Genomic DNA, 23479 nt, shown 5'->3' on the forward strand with positions numbered 1-23479 from the left:
TGACAGAGACTTGTCTTCTCCCTTTTTTTCTGAAGATGTCAAAATTCTACGGTAGCTCTTCTTTAAACAAGGGAAAAGTGAAGGAGGCGTTTTCCCCCAAGGTTGGGGTTTCCTCCCGCAACTCCAATCCTCAGAAGAGAGCCGTGGAGGACCTTCCTCCTCCACCGGGTTTTCCCCCTCGCCACCGCCTTCCACACTGACACGAAGAAGAATCCCTGGAGGAGTATGTTGCTTGGAAGCGTTTCCGGTTCTTCTGCGCGCATCGTGAGGGGATGGAGATGTGTGAGAAGATGCTAGCCATGGATAGCGAGATTACATACCCGCGCATTGCCAACCTGAGTCCGAAGGAGCAAGTAGACAGACTCAACAAGCAACTGGCCGAGTACGAAACTGACTCCCTGGAGACTTCTTCTTTTCACCCTGAAAATCAGTAAGTTCTTCCTTCATCCCTTCTCTTCATTTTTATTTTCCAATATGTCAGAGGCTACAGATTCTCAAAACATTTCCGCTAGTGGGGGTCATATGGAGAACTCAGAGTCTCCTCGTAGAGTAGAATCAAATGAAGATCTTAGGTACGAGGCTAGTGCTAGCGAGCCACCGGCTTCGGCGAAGTCTTATAAGAAGAGAAAACCTACTAGGAAAGAGAGGGCCCCAAAATTGTCTAAGAGGATCAAAACTGATTCGAGGGCCACCAGTGAGGTTTACAAACCTGATGACATTCCCTTGTGTTTAATAATGAAAACAACGTTAGGGGAGCAACACATTTCCCTAATTAAAGAGTCGACCCATTTTTTTGAGGCTATGGGAGAAGTTGGGGGACCCCAGAGACCAGAGGTAGTCCCAACTCAGGTTTGCACCTTGATAGGGAGTAACGTAGATGATATCCGTAGGGAGTATCTCATTCATGATAATTATTTTATTCGGATACCCAACTCCACCGAGCGAGCTTGGGAAAGTTTGGTCGCGGGTGAAACGACCTTTTATCTAGAGGCCTTTCGTGGGGGTCTACGATTCCCCGTTGCGGAAGTAATTCCTCAAATCTTCAAGTTTTATGGGATAGCTCCCTCTCAAGTCTTTCCGAACAGTTAGATAAATTTATTGGCCTACTTGGCCAAAAGCAAACTTTTGAATGCTGATGTGTCGGTTGATATCTTCCGTCGGTGATTTAAACTGGTGGATGATGGGGAATGGTTGACCATCACGCATCACCGAAACATAATGATTGCGGCGAAAACCTCTTCTTCAATCAAAGGGTGGAAGAATGAGTTTGTTTTCGTCCAGCCTCCAACGGGCGCTGGATAGGATTTTCCCTTTGATTGGAGAAATCCCTCGGCCGACAGATTAAGTGATTTGTGGAAACTAGGAGATATGGGAAATAAGATTTTCAGGTCCATCTCGTCGGGCTTTAAGATTGACACCCGGGAGTTCAAAGACCAAGAAAAGCTTGTAGAATATGGTTTGTGCCGCGAGGTAGTTCGCCCTAGAGTTTCCATCAAGGGGGACGGATCCGCCAAGAGTGGTAATTCTCGTTTCTGCTTATTCATTCGGTTGTACCCTTGTTGAAGGTCCTAATAATTATGTTCTTTTATGCAGGAATGGCGTCTCAACAAACGGGTGTTCCCGAGAGGAGAGAAGTCCCGGAAAAAATCGAGGTTCCTGAAAAGAGCAGAGAGTCCGAGAAGGATAAAGTTCTTGAGAAAGGTGGGGCTTCTTTGCGACCCACCCCGACAATATCGATGGCGGCTCTAGAGAGGGCTCGAAAAGCTAGAGATGGGGGGCATCAACCCGGTACCGCCCCTCCTTTGATGACACTTTTTGGAAAGTCGAAAGAACCGTGTGGAGGAGAGAGGCCTGACCCGGGGAAGAAACTCAAGGAGAGCACTTCCGAGGTTCCGACTGATGGACGTCTTAGCAATCTTCCCCCCTCTACTATTAATGGGAGTAGGCAAACACAGCTTCTCTTTCATCATGTCGACCTTCCGGAAGGAGATGCCCATGTTCGAGGAGACCCCTTTATTCCCTCTTGGAAAGTTGGGGACAAGGACTCAGCTATCCATAATCCACGGGTCGGGGTGGAAATGTGTCTGAGCCATGGTTTTAAATCTCGACCGAAATCCGAAATTGATCAAAACCAAAACGGTCATTTATTTCGGCCTAAATTTTGGAATTTCGGTCGAAATTTCTATTTTTACGAAATTTGACCAAAAAAATCTGTTTTTTTATAATATTAATTTAATATTTCACCGAAATTACCGAAATTTCAGTAATTTCGGCCGAAATTTAATATTGAATAAAATATTGGTTTCGGGTTTTGTACCAGATTTCAACCGAAATTTTGAAATTTCAAGGTCTGAAACCGGTATCGAAACCGAATTTTAAACCTTGGTCTGAGTAGCGTGCTCCTGAATGATAAGGAAGAGTTACGAAAATTGAGTGCCGGGGCTTTAAGCCGCTTCTTCCTTCATCAACAGAAGATAGTATAACTGAACCTTTCTTCTTTCCTTTCTCTCTTTATACTCGCTCGGACTTATTCCCCGCTATCCCTTGCTAGATGAACGATCTCAGTGCCGTAGCTTCCAACCGTATTATGGACACATTAGCGGACAATCTACAGCTTCGGAATGCTGTTAGCGGCCTAGAAGGAAAGAATAGTTCTTTACAAGACAGAGTTGCAGAACTGGAGAAAAGGGAGAAAACCGATAAAGAGGTCATTGTCGCGCTCCGAAAGGACTTAGAGGACACGCAGAGGAAACTCGAAGAGTCAGAGGAGGACGTTAGCGAGCTAGTTCGAGATCGATCGGTAGTCGAGGCGGAGGCAATCTCCAAATTTAAGGAGAGTGAGGATTTTGGCTTTGAAGTAGCGTTCCACGCTCTCGACTTTGAAGTGAGGGGGTTCGAAGAATGCAAGAGGCAAGTCCTGTAAATTATGCCCGATTTTCCGGTAGAGCGCTTCACCGCCCCTAAGACCGATACCGTGGCCACTGACTCTCCGATCATTGCTGAGTTGAACCCTCCTTCTGCTAATGTTTAAAGTTCTTTTTTAGATGCGCTTGGTTCTTTTTAAACTTATTTGGTTTGTAATATTTGCCTCACGATGGGGCATATACTTTGTGGTGGTATGCTTTTATTAGCACTTCTTGGTACTTACAAGTACCTTTTATTTATGTTTATACGATGCACGAGTTCTATTCCTCACCTTTATGGGGGAATAAGACTTGCACTTTTGATTTTATGTACCTCCTGCCTTTCCTCTGTGAGGGGACGGGGTTTTCTTTTATTACTCTTTTATTACTCTGGTTACTTCCTCTCTCATTCTTATTTTTAAAAAAGGGGGAATATAGGTAAAGAAGTGGCCGGACATTTGGTCTGTGTTTTTCTTACGAGAAGTGGGCCGGACCCTCGGTCCTATTCCCATTTTATTTAGGGATACGCTCTATTGTTCCTTTATAAAGGTAACAATTTTCGGGTATTTCTTTTGTGCTTTGCACGTCGGTCGTCTTTCTTCGATTGATCAATTCGAAGTCGACTGACCCGCCCTCCTTTATGAGGAGGGAACTCATATCCAGTGATATTTTTAGTGGTATCCGGGATAATAAACCTCGGTCGCACTTTACATATCATCTGGTTTGATCTAAAGATCAGGGCTTCGGGTCCTCCTGTCTAATGGGTCAGACGAGTGCCTCACCCTACTCGGTCGGCTTCTATGCTCGGTCGGTGGGCATTTACCTTAAGAGGTTAATTAATGTAATGGCATCGGGTCCTCCTGTCTAATGGGTCGGACAAGTGCCTTACCCTACTCGACCGGCTTCTATGCTCGATCGGTGGGCATTAACCTTAAGAGGTTAATTGATGTAATGGCATAGGGTCCTCCTGTCTAATGGGTCGGACAAGTGCCTACCCTACTCGACCGGCCTATTTGCTTGGTCGGTGGGTGTCAACCTTGTGAGGTTAACTATATAGTTTATATAGGTATGCGAGGGCTTTGTCACTACTCATTTTTTAAAGGTTTGACAAGCATTTTACCTTGTTTATTTATTTAATATTTTTCAAGCATGTATAGAAACATATTTAACGCATAAAAACATAATAGGAACACTTTTGAAACAAATTTAAACTTTATTTCATTAAGCTAAATTCCTTATTACATCCTTTTAGAAAAACTGTTTCTAATTATTCCTGCATTTAAAAAAAAGAAAAAGAAAATACGAAAAATTAATCAAAGAAAAACTAATCAGACTTACTGATAGAATTTCCTTAGGTTTTGCATATGCCATGTCCTGGGGATCGGTGCGCCATCTAGATTTTTCAATTGGTAGGCTCTTGGGCGTAAGATCCTTATAACTTGATAGGGCCCTTCCCATGGGGGGAGAGTTTTTCGGCATTCCTTGGGTCTGAGACCTCTGCCCGTCGGAGCACCATGTCTCCTTCCTTAAGAGCTATTTCTTTCATCCAATGGTTATAGTACCGACCGACCCTTTGCTGGTATGCGACGACTCTGACTCGAGCTTTTTCCCTGGTTTCTTCAACGAGGTCCAAGCTGCTTCGCATGAGTTCGTCGTTTGTAAGTTCATTATAGCACTCGACCCTTGGAGAGGAGATGGCTATCTCAACTGGAATAATTGCTTCGACACCGAATGCTAGGTTGAATGGGGATTCACCCGTTGCAGTTCGTGAGGTAGTTCGGTAGGCACATAGGACATTTGGTAACTCTGACGCCCAAATATTTTTGGCGTCTTCAACTCTCTTTTTAAAACTTTGAAGGAGAATTCAGTTGGTTACCTCGACTTGTCCATTTGCTTGTGGATGTCCAACCGAAGTAAATCTTTGTTCGATCAGTTTTTCACAAAAATTCCTAAATTGTTCACTAGCAAACTGGGGCCCATTGTCGATAACCAATACTCTTCGTATCCCATATCTGCATATAATGCCGTAGTAGAAAAATGTTTCTGTCACCTTAGAGGTGGCCTTTTTTTACTGCTTTGGCTTCTACCCATTTGGTGAAATAGTCTATCGCGACATATAGCATCGTATGCCCGCCAACTGATGGTGGAAACCCACATCGCAAAGGGGATTGGGCTGGAGATAGGGGAGTATTGGGTCGCTGGCTGGCAAGGTACCGATGAAAACTTTTAGCACTATTCGCACCTCTTGACATAGTTCTGGGCATCTTCCAGTATGGTTGGCCAAAAGAACCCTCGGCGAAGGATCTTGTGGGCCAGCACCTTGCCCCCCGAGTGATCTTCACATATGCGTTCATGTACTTCAGTCATTGCTCGATCGGCGTCTGTGGGTCGGAGACACTTTAGTAGCGGCCAAGAGAATGATCGTTTATAGAGCACTTCCCCTTTCAGGATGTAAAGGGCAGATTTGGCAGTGATTCTCCTTGCTTCCTTTCGGTCCTCCGGCAAGGTGCCGTCTTTAAGATATTGTATTATGGGGTCCATCCAGCTGGGTTCGCGATCAATATGAGTAACTTCTCTCTCTCTCTCTCTCTATGCTGGGATGGGAGAGAACCTCAGTATACACGCTCCCCCAGCTAATGGTTTCTGAGGAGGCCATTTTGGATAGGGCATCGGCTCTTGCATTAAGGGTTCGAGAAATTTGCACAATTTCAAATTCTTTGGAAAGGGAAATTTTCCCTCTCACCTTTTCTAGGTATTTAAGCATCCTTCGATCTTTCACCTCATAGAGCCCATTAATATGTCTAACAACAAGTTGTGAATCACTATGGGCTTTTAGTCGGTCGGCTTCCAATTCAAGGGCTAATGCCAGTCCGGCTAGGAGTGCCTCATACTCGGCCTCGTTGTTGGAAGCATCGAAGTCGAGTTTCAGAGCATATTCCACTAGAAATTTATCGGGTTCGGCCAAGACTAATCCGGCTCCTCTTTCGCCTGCATTGGCTGATCCGTCAACAAACAACATCCATGGATATTGTTTTTCTTGTTCATCTTTTTTCTCCTCCTGCCCTCCCGAGTCTTCAGTCGGAGCCGTGCATTCTACCAAAAAGTCGGCAAGTACTTGCGACTTAATTGCGGGTCAAATTTGCCAAGTTCGACTGCCCAATTGATTAATCGTCCTAAAGTGTCGGGTTTTTGAAGGATTTTGCGCAATGGTTGGTTGGTGAGAACAACTACAGTGTGGGTTTGAAAGTACGAACGTAATTTTCTGGTGGCAACGACTACCGCAAATGCAAACTTTTTGATATTTTGATACCCTGTCTCGGCGTCGTGTAGGATTCGGCTGACGTAATATATAGGATGTTCTGTCCTTTGCTCTTGCCTAACAAGCAATGTTTAAAATTTCGGTTTCAGACCTTGAAATTTCAAAATTTTGACCGAAATTTTGAAATTTGGTCGAAATCTCGTACAAAACCCGAAACCAATATTTTATTCAATCTTAAATTTCGGCCGAAATTACCGAAATTTCAATGAAGTATTAAATTAATATTAAAAAAACAAATTTTTTGGGTCAAATTTCGGAAAAACCAAAATTTCGACCGAATCCGAAATTTCGGCCGAAATAAATGACCGTTTCGGTTTTGATCGATTTCGGTGTCGGTGTCGGTGTCGGTCCACCGAAATCCGGAATTTCGGTCGAAATTTAAAACCATGCTGACAAGTACGACATTGACGGCCAATGGACTTACTGCTAGATAAAGGTATAACTCTTCTTTCGGTAGTGGTTTCATCAATACAGGAGGAGACTAGAGGTACTGTTTGAGTTTGTCGAATGCTTCCTGGCATTTGTTCGTCCATTGAAAATCTTTCATGTTTCTCAGTATCTTGAAGAATGGAAGGCACCTCTCTGCGGATTTGGACATGAATCGAATAAAAGCCGTTATCCTTCCCGCGAGTCGTTGTACTTCGTTCACGGTTTTTGGTGGTGTCATATCAAGAATGGCTTGAATTTTCTCGAGATTTGCCTCTATCCCTCGTTGACTTACCATGAACCTGAGGAATTTGCCCGAGGTTACCCCAAAGGCACACTTCGAGGGGTTAAGTTTCAACTGATACTTCCGTAATACTCTGAAAGCTTCCTGAAGGTCAATAACATGGTCGGTGGTTTTTAAGCTTTTAACAAGCATATCATCCACATATACCTCCATATTCCGACCGATTTGTGAGGCGAAAATTTTATTCACCAGCTGCTGATACGTAGCCCCCGCGTTCTTAAGGCCAAAGGGCATGACCTTATAACAAAATAGTCCTTGTTCTGTAACAAATGACGTTTTGGGAATATCGGAGGAGTACATATGTATCTGGTTATAGCCGGAGAAAGCATCCATGAAGGTGAGCATCTCGTGACCGGATGTAGCATCTATTAACATGTCGATTCGGGGGAGGGGGTAGTGGTCCTTTGGACAGGCCTGATATAGGTCAGTAAAATCCACGCATATCCGCCACTTCCCGCTTGCTTTTTTGACCATTACTACATTGGCGAGCCATTCTAGATAATGTATCTCTCGGATGAAATTGGCTTGTAGGAGTTTATCGACTTCCTCTTTTATAGCTTTCTGTCGCTCAGGGGCGAAGTTTTGTTTCTTTTGTTTGACGGGTCTATGAGAGGGGTCGACGCTGAGCCGATGGACGGCAACATCCGTCGGGATACCCGGCATATCTAAAGCAGACCATGCAAAGACATCTGCGTTAGCTTTCAAAAAATTTACCAAGTTGGTTCGGATCTTACCAGTGAGGAGCGAGCCGATCTGGACTGTTCTTTCATCCTTTTCCCCGAACAACGGTATCTGAGTTTGCTCTTCTACCGGTTCTCCTTGCGTCTGGTAATTATCCGAACGTGGGTTGGTACCGGCTATTTAGAGAGATTCCTTTGCTTTTTTCACCACTTTGGTGTAATCAGCATAACAGTTTCTAGCTCTTTCCTGATCTCATCGTACCTCTCCGACTCCTGCTTTTGTCGGGAATTTGATTTTGAGTGAGGTATTGAGACGACCGCTTCAAGCTTGTTTAGAGCCGGACGTCTTATGATGGCATTATAGGTGGAGGGGACCTTAACAACCAGGAAAGTTTGCATGATGGTTTTCTGGCGAGGCTCAGTACCGAACATTACAGGTAAGTCTATTCTTCCTTCGATATTAATCGATCCACCAAAAAATCCATAGATAGACCATTCTACTGGTGTAAGCCTGTCCAACCCTAAGTGCATCTCTTTAAAAGCATTGTAATGTAAGATATTGACAGAGCTACCAGTGTCTATCATTACTTTACTCACACTGTAATTAGCAATAATAAGGCGGACAGCGATCACATCATCATGAGGGAGGTAAACATCATCGTAGTCTTTTTCGGAAAAGACTATTTGTTCCTCGCTATCAGTAGAATCCGATTGCAATCTTTTTGTTGGAGCTTGCACCGAATGAATTTAGGCGGCATAGGCTTTCTGCCCAGAAATTGTTGGTCCTCCTGAGGCCAGTCCCCTAGCGATTACATCGATGTTCCCTGCAATTTTGAGTGGAGCATCGGTCCTTATATCCGGGAGTTGTTTAACCTCGGAAATCTGTCAAGTTTGGTCATTCCCGGCGATCGATTGGGTCGGATTGGAAGGACCAGACGTCTTTGGAACCTCGAGTTTATGGGAAGGTCCATTATGCTTCGCATCCAACAAGTATTTATCGACACGCTCGAGCCTTACCAACCTTTCAATTTTATTTTTCAGATTATAACAATCATCTGTAGTGTGGCCATGGTCGCCGAGAAAATGGCAATATTTGCTAGTATTACGTTTTCGACCGGTACCTTTCATCTTTGGTGGCCATTGAAGATCCTCCTTTCCTCGGATTTCGTAAAGGATATTTGCTACAGATGTATTTAAAGGAGTGTAGTTGTACCTTTCGAACTGTTGCGAGGGAACTCAGTTACCAGATTGTGACTGTCGATTATCGGATCGAGGAGGTTTGCCCTGACCATTATTCGAACGGGCCTCCTCCTTCCTCTTCTCCGGAGCTTTGGCGAGTTCTAATTCTCTTTCCATGGCGAAAGATTCTTCATTGTTAACATATTTGTCCGCTACTGCCATTAATTCTTGGAGATCTCAGGGAGGATCGATATTCAGAGCTACCTTGATATCCCTGTCGTGGACAGCAGATTTCATCGCTGCTCTAACCATCTTATGATTAAGGTCTTTGATTTGTGATAGTTCAGCCCTAAACCGACCTATAAAAGATCGTGAGGTTTCTTCCTTTCCTTGACGGAGAGCGAGGAGCACGTCGGCAGGTTTTTCCTGTGGCCGACTATTGGCGAAGTACGTCACAAATTCCCTACCTAATTCTCGAAAAGAAGAGATGGAATTAGGTTTAAGGCGGCCATACCAACTATTCACTCCTTTTTTTTAAATATGATGAGAAAGCGCGACACATGACTGTGTCGTTAGCGCCTTTGAACTCCATCGCCCTTCGCTAGGTTTGTAAGTATTCCAATGGATTTGACGTACTGCCATCGAGATCGAGTCTTGGTAAATCGAAATTCGGCATCAATTGGGGTTGTGCTATAGCCTCTATGAATGGTGATTGTACTTCATGCTCTCATTCAGTTAGGAGATCTGGCACATAAGTTTCTTAATATTGCGCTGCATCTCCCTGACTTGTCGTTGAAGTTCGGGAAGAGTCCTGAGTCAGGCGCATTAATTCCGTCTCTCAAATTGTGATGCGGGTTGTCTTGCGCTTGGTTCTGGTTTCCTGCGCTATTAGCCCTTTGGGGGACGTTGTTGCTTTGGGTCGGAATAGGCCTAAAAGTTAATTCCAGTGCTCGTCGGTCGTTCGCCTCCCCGTTTCCATGATTCGGCCTGGGACTAGTAATCGAAGCAGAAGGTCGGTGATTTACTGGCCTTCGACTGCGAGGATTTCTGCCCTCAGGTGATTCATCTTGTTCTTCTTCTAAATGCAGATTCCGCACTTCCGCGATGAGTGGAGGAATATCGACGTTCCAAACTATCGGTGGGGGGTGGTAAACGTCTCAATATTTCCTGCAGGGTGATCGAAACGTTCCCCACTTGCGATGCAAGTTGGTTGAACATGGTCATAGTGACTGGAGTAGTGTCTTCGTTGTTAGGTGTTTCCTCCGGAACTTGATTCTCAGGAATTATAGCCTATGCTTGACTCCTGGTCATTACCCCTTCGCCCTGTGGGTTAGCTGTGACGGATTTTGAAGTTTTTTACCTCGAATTTGTCATGGTGGTCCCGCTAATGGCACCAATCTGATGATGCCGAAATCCGCTCTACACGATCTAGTAGTGATAGAGTTATTCCTGTAAGCAACTTGCACTCACTGAAAGATATTAGTAGTATTGGAATTATAGTACTTCAATATTTAAGCTAGAAATTGGAATCACAGGGGAATTGAAGGGAAGGAGATGAGATTCAGAAGCGTTACCAACAAAGAAGAAAGGGAGATAATTGTGACTGAACCTGGTCTTCCCAAGCTACGTACGTACCCCTTTTTTGAGGATCAAGTCAAATGTAGTTTCATTATGAAGGTGAGGGTCTCCTTTTATAGAGAATAGAGTCAACGATAGTTAGAATCTTACTGTTTTTAGGACTCTTTCCTGATTGGTCGACTTCCCCGGGAGATAAGTTTATATTTATATTTGATAAATATCTTATTTCCCTGTACAATTAAGTTACTAACAATAGGTCTCCTTAGTTCGAAAAATCATCGCCTTAAAGCATATTGTCTCTTTGAGAGATGGTTTCCCGATTATGAACGTTGCTATTTATAAGGAGAGGATATCGTTCCCTTATCCTGTAGGTCGGTTTCTAATTAGTTGGAAGTGCCACGTGTCGTTCATCAACGGTTACTGCCGATTTTACCCCCAACAGGCATCAAATTGGTGTAGTGGGCCGTGGAGATTGTACCACATTCTTGATGAGATCTGTGATCTAGTGACTGTTAAACCCTCTGATTGTACATAGGAGGAGATCTGCCAACTCAATAGCGGATGGTCTTGCTAAAGGAGTCGATCTCCCAAATACTACTGTTACCTGCTATGAGTTAAATGAGGCTTCCTAGGTTCTTTCATACTGTTTGGTAATCAGGGACATCTTGTCCCTTCTTTGGTATTTCTTCTTCTTGGTAATAAAATATTTAATTTTCAAAACAAAAATGACTAATTTCAAAGATTGTAGAAAATGACAAAATTTCACGCCAAAAAATCTCTAGATTTATATCATCAAGTGTATAAATTTAAGAAAGAAACTATCTATTCACATCACAAACATGATCAGCCCAACGAAAACAATTATATCTATATATTAGAAAATATATTAGAAAGTCATAGCACACCAATAAGAGCCAAGTAGGGTTTCGGGTTTTGGGTCTTTTTCTTTAAACCCTGTCCGACCCAAGATTAAGTTGAGTTTTTCAACCTAAAACCCTACCCTACCGAAGACCTGTGTTTTCTAAACCCGACCCAGGTTATTTTTGGGTTGGGTCGATGTGGGTCAGGTTTTTGCAGCCCTAATCTTAAACTACTTTCGTGCAGGCACACCCCAAAAATGACAGAAATAGGCGTTTTATTGACTTGTGTTCGGTGTGGATCACTATGGATTTACATTTATAAGATTTTCCCTGTCTGGATGTAGGGGGTTTTTTTTATTGAAAATTGTTTCAATGAAAAATGAATTTTCTAGCGTTTAGTCAACACATTTTCCATTGATTTTTTTTTTCCTAAAATCGAAAACTTCTTGTTTTCAAAGCAAGTTGCAAACCTACGACCGGAATGTTTGACAAAAAAAGAGGGAAAAATGTAGATACACCCCCTCAACTATGGCCAAACTCCACTTCTAACCTTGTGGTATCGAAGGTACCAAAGACACCCTTCAATTTTTTGACATTTTTAAGTAGAACCCTAGTTCAAAATTCATCAAAGACACCACCTGACAATTTCTTTGTTCCCTTCCACCCCGTCACGTAACAAGCATTATTGAAAGATGAGGAGGTGTCTTTGGTGAAGTCGATACCACGGGGTCAGAAGTGGAATTTGGCCATAGTTAACGAGGTGTAAATGTAATTACCCCAACAAAACAAAATCATGGAATCCTGACTGACCTAGGCCGCCTGGAGATGGGCAAAGAGGCTGCGGAGAAAGAGAGAGATTTGAGGGGTTGGTGAGTGAGGAAAGCATGTGATGGGCTGGAAAACATGGAAAATAAAAAATTATTCTAAAAAGGATTTGTTTTGTGTGTGTGTGATTTCTAGCCCCATCTCATGCAATTCTCACTCATTCCCTCTCAAGTCTGTCTCTTACCAGCCATCTATGCCCTTCGTTCAGATTTTAAAGAAAAGTTCCATGGAATGTCTTTTTCATGGTTGCCAAACATTGCCTAAAACTTTGTTTTGCATTGAAAATTTTTCGATACAAAATTTAGTTTCTCAAAATTTTCTCTAAAGATCCAAGCGCGCACACATGGGAAAAAAACGGAGAAATTTTTGCTAAAAAAAGGAGAGCATCAAAAGGGAGTCTCATTTACATATAGTTATAGCAAAACAATGGAATAAGAAAAATGAAGGAGGAAATGATAACAAAATGCCCAAATGCTAGAAAACTAAACCGAATTTATACTTTGGAAAAATTGTCAACTGGTGACAGAAAAATGCAAAAATAGTGAATGGGTGACACCCTTTTGAAAGTTTGTGAACGGAGGTCGAAACACCTTTTTCTGACATGGCCTTTTACCGAAATACCCCTCATGGCAAAAAGAACATGTTATACTAGATTTTTCTCTCTGTTACTTTTCACCAACCAAAGTTTACCGCCAACCTCTGTTACTTTTCTCCATTAACGCCTGAAACCCACGAAGTGTAAGTGAAGGTTAGTAGCAGAAGACTTCTTAGGATTAGTGCTTCCATTAATGCGTTTGAACCCTGTCTTTAGTGTGTGATAATAACCATGTCTGTATTGTATGTGATAGCCCTATCTTTATTGTGATTGATAACCCTATCTTATAACCCTTTTAAAATGGTGAAATAGGGCTTGTGCTTCTATTATCTCTGAAACTGTTCTTATAGAGTTGGTACCCTACTAATAAAGTTGGTATTAGTGTTTGATGACCCGAATATAGATGGTTTATGTAAACCCTTTTGTACATGAATCACAATTTTTTGCACTTGATAATCCCTTATTTGCTGTTGGTAAGTCCCATATATTTACCTGATAAACTTGTTTTGACACTAGATACACCTCGGAGAGGCTTGGTAACCCCCCTTCTATGTACTTGGTAATCCCTTTAGAAACTTGAAAACCCCCTTGTGTAGAGAGTTGAAAACCCCTAATTTGCAACTTGATTATCCTTTACAGAAGCCTCCGTACGGACTTGAATCCCCCATTAGGTAGCTGATAATCTCTTAGAACACCTTGTGGACTGACTTTCAAACCCCCATTGAGGTAGCAAAACCCCCTTTAGAGTCCATAACCCCACTTATGAACTTGGTAACCCATTGTGTACACTTGAATACCCCTCAAGAAGATATGAAGATCCCCTTTTAGCAACAACTCTGTTTAGAACCCCTATTTAGGATTTTATAAAAATGTCTGAAACAATGGTTTCTCTTCTTTTACACTATGATGGAGATTTGACGGATGATGTTTCTTGGAAATACGTCGGAGGGAAGAAGACATTGTTATCTGTCAGCCGCGGAATCAATTTCGACGAATTTCAAGCTGCAATCCGAAGAAGGATTGGTGTTATAGAAAGGCAGGTTTTACTATCGATAAAATGTCGATATGTTGTGGATTCATATATAGTCACTTTAATAGACGTCGATGATGATGATGTCCTCCAAACAATGTTAAGGATGTTTGACAGATACATGTTCAATTCGGTGATGATATACATAACTAAGAGCATAAATGAAAAATGTATTAATTCCTTAAATTCGTCAATGCTTCCCCCAAACAAACTCTGCACTAGGAGACCCTCTCTTAATCGTAGCATTCCTTCTACTTCGATTCCGTCCCAAAAACGTCTTCATTTTGAAGTGGACTTGCAAAAAGACTACGAAAGTGAATTTGATGGGAGATATGTAAGTGAAGAAATCAGAGGTGCTCCAGCAGAACCTGTCATAAGGTATTGTAGTTCTTTGGCAATGTTTGAATACTTCCATATTTCAATTTATAATTCATATGGATCCAACTTGATTATATATTGCCGAACTATGCAGGTCTGAAATTGACTTAAATGAAACATTGGCAAGTGATTTGTATGGCAACCATGTTAGTGGAGGCATTGATGACTTCCAAAATGTGGGAGATCTTGAAGTGGACTTCAGTAATGTTAGTGAAGACGGTTTCTGTGTGAGGGGTTTAGATTTAGAAGAAGAAAGAAATGATGATGATGATGAGGAGGAGGAGGAGGATGATGATGATGATTATGAAAATATCGGTGTTAGTCCATGCGCTCAGCCTTTCAGTGCGGATTCTCCTATCAGAGGGGGTTCTCCTATCAGAGAGGGATCTCAACCGGTTCCGACTAACAGTAGTCGGCCAATGAAAGCAGATGGGATGTTTGTTGGGGCCCATGATGTAGATACTAATAATCTTCAGTTTGAGCAGTTAACGGTTGGGGCAATATTTTCTAATATGCAACACTTCAAAAAGGTTGTCAAAGAGTACGCTATTCGGCAGAGGTTTATGTTCGTGAGGTCAAAGTCAACACCGAAGAAGTATGCCGTTCGATGCAAGGTAGAGGGTTGCAAATGGCGTATAACGGGTACTAATCATATGACCTGTGTGTTAGTGAAGTCGTTTGTCCCCGACCATACGTGTAGAACTAAATTAAGGGGCAATGATCACCCTCTTGTCACAGCAGCTTGGGTTGCTCAGACATGTTTACGCTTATTTGCTTGCCCAGATGATGTGAGGACGAGGATCATACGAGAATATATCAAGATGCATTGGGGTATAATTATAAGCTATTGGAAGGCGTACAACGCGATGAACATTATACTTGAGATTAAGTGTGGGAATGTGGAGGACTCTTATCGAATATTGCCTGCACTTACAGTTCAGATGATGAGAAGAAATCCCGGCAGCTATATGCGTGTTTTCAGAGCCAGAGATTTACGACCTAGGGGAGATGATAGATTTGTTCGCTTATTTTGGACATTTGGTCCTAGCATACGGTCTTTTCATCGAACACTCAGGCCTATAATTTTGGTTGATGGGACACATCTGCGAGGGAAGTATCTAGGAATCTTATTGATTGCAATCGGGGTCGATGGTAACAACGGTTTATATCCATTAGCATTTGGGGTTGTTGAGACGGAGAACGAAGATAGTTGGAGGTGGTTTTTTATGTTGCTGAGGCAATACGTATTGGCAACGGAGATGAACATATTCACCATATGCTCTGATCGATAGAAGGGGTTGTTGCAGGCAGTGCCTAATATATTTCCCAATTCTCATCATAGTTATTGCATGCGTCACCTCGCCGCCAATTTGCGATCCGAGTTCAAAGATGTTCTACTTGAGAGATTGTTTTGGAAAGCCGCACGGACTTTGAGAGAGAGTGTGTTCAGAGAAACAATGGAGAAGATTAAGGTGAGGAATGAACGTGCACACAAGTGGATAAGTGACATTACGAACGAACACTGGGCTAGTTTTTATTTTAAGGGGAATAGGTATGATGTATTGACTACAAATAGATCGGAGTGTTTCAATGCTGTCCTGAAGGATGCGAGAAGATTGCCGATTGCATCATTGGTAGAGCACAGTAGACATCAGACTACAGACTTCATTCAAAAGCGTCAGAAATTGGGTCATAGTTGGCAAACAAAGTTGACTCATTACGCAGAAGAACGTATAACATTAGCGAGGGAAGAGAGCCGCCAGTATACAGCTTATCGAGTTGGGGTTCATGAATATGAAGTACGGTCCCTTAAACATACAGATGGCGTAAACTTGGAACTTCGCACGTGCAGTTGTCGTGCATTCCAAACATTTGGACTCCCGTGTGGACATGCCATGGCAGCCATTGGCATCACAGATTTTGATGCATACGATTACTGCGAGAAATGGTTTCATGTAGAGAGATATCGGGATACGTACGCTGAAGTTTTGCACCCGACACTAGACAGGACCCAATGGGAATTAAATCCCGAATCCTTGATGACAATATTACCGCCGATTGCAAAGCGACCACCGGGAAGGCCGCGTACGAGAAGAACTGATCGCGAATTGAAAGGTGGATTACATTACAAATGCACCCGATGTCGACAACTTTGCCACAATAGAAGAAGTTGCAAAGAACCACCCGTGGTAAGACAACAAGTTGACCAAACTGCTATTGGGCCTTCTGCACCCATACTCAGTAGGTCGGGCGTACCTTGTCAAGCTCCCTTCTTTGTGTAAGGGTGTAATTGAATTTTTTGAATGTTCTCAGATATTGTGATGACTTCTTTTTTGTTATTTTGTAAAGAATTGTTGTAATTGGAACATCAATACATAAACAATTTTTTTGGACATAGATATTCTATTTGTTCTCTATTTAGTTGTCGCTCTCCTACATCTAAACCATGAAAAGGGACTTATCAATAGTCAGATTTGGATTACCGGCACAATCAATAGGATTATCAACCAATTCCCTAGGTTATCAACCAAAATCTAGGTTATCGACTCCCCCAAAATAGGTTATCGACTCCCATTTTTTGGGTCATTGACCTTGGAATGTGGGTTACCAACCCATAAAAAGGGTCACCAACCATTTTTCCAGCCGAGTAAAGCTGCTGGAATTGGAACTTAAGGTTACCAACCTCCCTTTTTTTGGGTTATTAACCTTCGAATGTGGGTTATCAACCCAGAAAGAGGGTTACCAACCATTTTTCCAGCCGAGTAAAGCTGCTGGAAATGGAACTTAAGGTTACCAACCTCCCTTTTTTTGGGTTATTAACCTTCGAATGTGGGTTATCAACCCAGAAAGAGGGTTACCAACCATTTTTCCAGCCGAGTAAAGCTGCTGGAATTGGAACTTAAGGTTACCAACCTCCCTTTTTTTGGGTTATTAACCTTCGAATGTGGGTTATCAACCCAGAAAGAGGGTCACCAACCATTTTTCCAGCCGAGTAAAGCTGCTGGAAGTGAAACTTAAGGTTACCAACCTCCCTTTTTTGGGGTTATTAACCTTCGAATGTGGGTTATCAACCCAGAAAGAGGGTCACCAACCATTTTTCCAGCCGAGTAAAGCTGTTGGAAGTGAAACTTAAGGTTACCAACCTCCCTTTTTTTGGGTTATTAACCTTCGAATGTGGGTTATCAACCCAGAAAGAGGGTCACCAACCATTTTTCCAGCCGAGTAAAGCTGCTGGAAGTGAAACTTAAGGTTACCAACCTCCCTTTTTTTGGGTTATTAACCTTCGAATGTGGGTTATCAACCCAGAAAAAGGGTCACCAACCATTTTTTCGGGGGAGTAAAGCTGCTGGACTTCTAAATTAAGGTTACCAACCTCCCTTTTTTTGGGTGATTGACCTTGGAATGTGGGTTACCAACCCAGAAAAAGGGTCACCAACCCATTTCCAGGGGAGTAAAGCCGCTGGAATTGAAAATGTCTAAAACCTGTTTAAACACAAACACACTTCATATTATGTTTAAATTTATAACTTCCCTACTCATTCAGAAACACAAACACACATGTCTAAAACCTGTTTAAATTTACAAGTTCCAATATTCAAATTGAAACACAAACACAAATACACTTCCATAAAACCTGCTTACATTTACAACTTCTCCACATTCATAAACAAGTTCACAATTCCATAAGACCTGCTTACATTTACAACTTCTCCACATTCATAAACAAGTTCTCCACCCATTCACAAACACAAACACACTTCCATTAAACCTATTTCAATTTACAAGTTCTCCACCCATTCACAAACAAAAACACAGACCATAACAACTTCCCTTGCCATTTAACAAATCCCCTGCCAATCTCCATTAAAAAATAAAGTTTGATCATCAGAAAAAATAAACATCCACCAACATTAGAAGGTGTTCCTATATAAGTGTGCAGTCCCCAAACTCTCCTCGTAAAAATCTCTCACAGAGTTGTAGCCGAAATTCAGGAATGTCTGTCGGCCCAAAGTTTAGCGGTTGACCATGGTAGAGATGCTCAATCGCTTTTAGGACAAAAGCGCCGCAATCAACCCTGTATAAAAGCATGCATTGAATGGAGTTACTTTTAAGCTAACTACGAATGAGATAGGAATACTAACAAAAATTCGAAAGTTTTAAGTTTGAACCCACCCATTGTTCTGCTTTCGGAAGCCATCCATCTGTGAATATGGAAAGTCATCGATGTTGCAACCCCGGCCCTTCAAATATTCCTTCATTAATGCTACCTGAATTTAAGACAAGGAAGGAATATTGAGTGTTATACATATGGAAGTAACATTAAATGTTACGGAAGATGTTAATTTACTTACAGTGGGAGATGCTCGCTCCTGAAATGAGTCCCCTTCCATTGAGTTGAACTCGACCATCTTTTTATTCACCATATCAACAAGCACAAGAGCCCAATGAAAGTCTTGACAGCATGGGATTAAAAGCATCCCAATATCTTCTGACGGGATATGGTCAAGTGTACGATGCAATAGCTCGTTCGCCAACCGATCGGTGTCCAACTTATTTTTGTCATCCATTGAATCACGCCCTGAAGTCTTATATCCCTGTACAATGAAATGAATTTTGTGGGAACACTAGATCATGGATAAGTTGTAAAGTAACATGTATAGCTACAAAAAAGCCTCTTACATGTACTGACGAAGGAATATATACAATCCGTCCAATCAAGGCATTGCTGGAGGCGCACAAATACTTCCCATATACATCCAACACCTACAACTCAAAAAAATTTCTTAATTACCTCAACAATGGGTACTGAAGACAACACTTAATTTAAAAAATGACACTTACTTGGCCACTGAGGACTCCTTTCAGGTTCCACAACGTTTCGAGATCCTCGGCCAAGACTTTTACCCCGTCAACGGTCATGAGAATACGACTGCAAAAATATACAAAGGTTAGAGGAAGCAAGTATCTAACTTTGAATAATGGTTAATTGAAAACAAGTGTACTTGCCTTTGTTCTTGTTTTTTCAACTTCTCAATGAGATCAGTTCGCCTCCGTGTTACTTTCTTCGTTGCCCTCTCACTTTTTTTCTTTGTCACTGGGGGTACTGTATAGGGGCTACTCTTGGCGTAGCTTGGTTTCCTATCCCTTCTCTGATTTTTCACTCTCCTCTCAATGCTCCCTAATTTTTCCGTCCTCTTCCTCTTCTCTTTACCCTCAGGGCTATCGAGAATGGTAACAACATCTGACGCTCCTGTTACAACTGCTTCATTTACGAAGCCAACATCTTCAGCCTGACTCATCACATTTATGACCTCCATATCTTCCTCCTCTCTTCTTTTTTCCCCATCTTTTCTCAATTCTTCCTTCTCCATTTCAGCTTCATCTCCCTCCTGTCTTCTCATCGCCTCCCACTCCTTCTGTATAATTTCCCTCTCAGCTGCAATCTGTATTCGTAAATTCTCCTTCTCCGCCTCCATCTCCACCCTGACTCTTCTTAACCTCTCCTTCTCCTCTTCATTCTGTCCCCTCTCTCTTTTTACATTGTCCCATGCCTCTCCTATCTTCTCCCACTCTCTTTTTATCCTCCTATCCTCACTGGCCTCCTCAGCACCCTCCTGACCACCCTCCTCAACTACAGTATCCCTTCCTTCAAACGCAGGTGTTCCGATCAATGCTGGGACAGTAGGTGACTTCCCTAATGGTTCTCCCTGCCCAATGATTCCTTCTTCCTCGGCTTCCTAATATACAAATAAGGGATACAACACACAAAATTTGTAAACATTACCAACTTAAATAAAACATAATATAAAAAGAGGTCCATTGCGATACCTGCTCAGGAATGTACCGCAGTTCGTCCTCTCGTGGGGTCAATGTCACCACTACCTAACGATTTGAGAAAGTTGTTAGATCAGAAAATATTACAGACTATCTAAAATGGTATCTAGTAGATAGGGTCTCACCTCAGATTTGTCTATCTTCCCATGCTCAATCATATAGTACTTATTCGCTTCATTTCCTTTCGACTTCCACTTCAGAATACGTGGACAGGCATCTGGATTTTTTGGTATCCACAACTTCGTGTGCTCGAAAAGCCACACCTGCACACACAAGACAGACTTTGTTAATATTTTATTAATAGGAAGATAAATAAAAAGGCAAACTATTGCAGAGGCCATGATACCTGCAATGTGAGGGAGCAACCTCCAAGATATTTTCCCCCTGTGACGGATGCGTTTAAATACTCGAGTAACCAATTGTATACTGCTTCCCCTCAGTTATAGTCGCACATCTTCTCTAAATCATCGATATAGGGCCAAAACAGCTGGTCGGCCCGATGTGCAGCCTGAGTGAATAACACAGTAGCGAATAGGTGTAGCACGACATATTTCACACAAGTCTCTATGGAGGGTTGGTCCTCTAGACCAACTAAGGCCTTGATTTGCACAGAAAGGTCAGATGCCAGAACAGATCCTCTACGAAATGGCCACCCAGGCAGTAAAGGAGTGGGTTTACTCTTGTCCGTCCACGGAACCCTCGCCAAATTAATTTTTTCCCCTCTAAGGGGAAGGCCTAAAGCCAATGCAACATCGCTAGCCCTAAATGGAACTGCGATACCTCCTAGCATGAATGTCTTCGTCGCCGGATCCCACTTACTGTGTAGTGCTCTAATTAGAGGCTTATGCATGACAGCCTCTTCTAGTGGATTCTGTTCTAGGCGAATGAAGTCCTTGAAAGGGGTCTTGCCTATAGCATCATAGTGGGACTGCCGGAACTGTGTACTCCGCATCTCCTTAATAAAGCACGATGGAGAACATCGTGCAGGGACATATGGATCCTGTAAAACAACATACATAATCAGAGCGTCAACTTTTATCAAGTAACTTAGATTAAAAGTGTAAAGATCAAATACACTTACATGTTTCGCCTTCACTTCACTCTTCTGACCTTTCACGTTGCTTTTCATCTTCTCACTTTTCACATCGCTTTTCATCTTCTGACCTTTCACTTTGGTTTTCATCTTTTGACCTTTCACTTCAACTATCTTCTTCTCACCTCTATTTTTCATTTTTGCCTTCTCACCTTTCAATTTTATTTTCCCCTTACTACCTTTCATTTTAATCTCCTCATTCTTTAAACCCATTGCGGGCTTCCTATTACACTTTCGACTCCGGCTCTCATTTGCCTATTAACACAATTAGAGAATAAAAGAGCATTCTATTGACTAACAATCTAAAACGAGAACAAAAAAGACTACACTTACACGCGTCTTCATTGTAGACTTTGCCTTCTCCCAATCCAACTATATAACTGTCACAAAAAAGAACATAATTAATTGTAATGTAAGTTCATGTTTCTTAAAATGGGGTTCGCAACTCAAATATGTGATTCTCAAGCATAGAAACCATACCAAAAATTACTATATGAACAATGATCCAAAAGAGGATTGGCAACAATCTGAAAATGGGGATTATCAACCTCCCTTGAGGGGGTTTTCAACAGTGGAGAAGGGGGATTATCAACCTCAACAGGGAATTCTCAACACTACAAATATTAATTATCAACCTCAACCGGGATTCACAACACTGGAAATGGGTATTATAAACTCCTTGAGGGGGTTTTTAACACTAGAGAAGGGGAATTATCAACCTCAATAGAGAGTTTTAACACTGGAGTAGGGGATTATCAACCTCAACAGGGGGTTCTCAACACAGGAAATGGGGATTATCAACCTCCCTTGAGGGGGTTTTCAACATTGTAGAAGGGGGATTATCAACCTCAGGAGGGGGTTCTCAACACTGGACAATGAGGATTATCAACCTCAACAGGGGGTTCTCAACAGAAGAGAAGGGGGATTATCAACCACAGGGGGTTCTCAACACACGAGAATGGGGATTATCAACCTCAACAGGGGGTTCCCAACACTGGCAATAGGGATTATCAACCTCCCTTCAGGGGTTTTCAACATTGGAGAAGGGGGGTTATCAACCTCAATAGGGGGTTTTTAACAGTGGAGAAGGGGGATTATCAATGTACCTAGAAAGGATTCTCAACACTGAAAGTGGGGGATTATCAGCCTGAAAAGGGGTTCCCAACACTGCAAATGGGACATTATGAACTACCTAGAGGGGGTTCTCAACACTGGCAATGGGGGATTATCAACATCCTAGAGAGGGTTACTAACACTGAAAATGAGGGGATTCTCAACACTGGCAATGAGGGATTATCAATCTACCTGGAGGGGATCCTCAACACTTAAATTGAGGGATTATGAACCTCAAAAGGGGGTCCCAACACTGGATATAAAGCATCCCAACACTGGAAAAGGGGGGTCCCAACAGTGGAAATGGGTTCTCAACACTGAAAAAGGGATATTATGAATCTCAAAAGGGGATTCTCAACACCGAGAATGAGAGATTATCAAAAGGGGGTTCTCCACAGTCAAAATCAAACAAAATAGGGAACAAAAAAAAAATTTAAACGCTAGACGTGTAAAGACTTCCAAATACTGACAATGAAACAATACACCACAAAGGTAACTTAATAGAACGAAAAAAAAAAGTAAAAAAATATGAAATACGACACCCTAACATACCTGTACGATGGGGATGGGGGAAAAATGAAGCCCACGCCGGAAAAAATGAATCCCTCGCCGGAAAAATGAAGCCCTCGCCGGAGAAAAATGAAGCCCTCGCCGGAATACACTTGATAACGGAGGAGAGAGGTTCGGAATAATGCAGGAAACCGTCCCACTCCAGAGAAAAATGAGAGATCTTCACGCCGGTCACACCTCACGCCGGAGAAGATGGGTTTCAGGTGGTTCAAATGAAAATGGAGTAAAAGTAAAAAAAAAACCCTCTGTATAGTAAAAAACGAAGAGAAAAAAAGCCTCTCTACAGTTAAAAAAAAAAGCCTCTGTACATTGGGTTTTTCGTTCTCAAGGGTATTTACGTAAAAGGCCATGTCAGAAAACGTATTTCGACCTCCGTTCACAAACTTTCAAAAGGGTGTCACCCATTCACTATTTTCGTATTTTTCTGTCACCAGTTCACAATAGTTTCTCAAAATTTTCTCTGAAGATCCAAGCGCGCACACATGGGAAAAAAACGGAGAAATTTTTGCTAAAAAAAGGAGAGCATCAAAAGGGAGTCTCATTTACATATAGTTATAGCAAAACAATGGAATAAGAAAAATGAAGGAGGAAATGATAACAAAATGCCCAAATGCTAGAAAACTAAACCGAATTTATACTTTCAATCCTATCAATCAACCGTAGGTCCAAATGATAAACCGGTGGGCCTTCAGCGGGCCATCAACAAGACAAGTAGACAACCCACATGATGTTGGTCCCACACCAGATGTTTTGTAAGAAAGAAGAATGATAAAAGGTAATTTTTGGGTCTT

General features: G+C 42.2%; 2 protein-coding genes across 2 annotated transcripts; one reads left to right on the top strand and one right to left on the bottom strand.

The window, feature by feature from the left end:
* The first annotated feature begins 15426 nt into the window (after positions 1-15426).
* Positions 15427-16359, top strand: LOC143885894 (uncharacterized). The gene has a single exon (XM_077389936.1). The coding sequence runs from the start codon at positions 15427-15429 to the stop codon at positions 16357-16359; it is 933 nt and encodes a 310-aa protein (XP_077246051.1).
* Positions 16360-17815: 1456 nt separating this feature from the next.
* LOC143886445 (uncharacterized) lies at positions 17816-19057 on the bottom strand. The gene is made up of 5 exons (XM_077390413.1): positions 18920-19057; positions 18758-18841; positions 18430-18672; positions 18251-18345; positions 17816-18152 (listed from the first exon to the last, which is right to left on the bottom strand). The coding sequence occupies exons 1-5, from the start codon at positions 18995-18997 to the stop codon at positions 18002-18004; spliced, it is 651 nt and encodes a 216-aa protein (XP_077246528.1). The 5' UTR covers positions 18998-19057; the 3' UTR covers positions 17816-18001.
* Positions 19058-23479: the final 4422 nt, after the last annotated feature.

Source organism: Tasmannia lanceolata, unplaced genomic scaffold (genome assembly GCF_043159265.1).
Source record: "Tasmannia lanceolata isolate RefF3 unplaced genomic scaffold, GAP_Taslan_0.1 ptg000011l, whole genome shotgun sequence".
Taxonomy (NCBI): domain Eukaryota; kingdom Viridiplantae; phylum Streptophyta; class Magnoliopsida; order Canellales; family Winteraceae; genus Tasmannia; species Tasmannia lanceolata.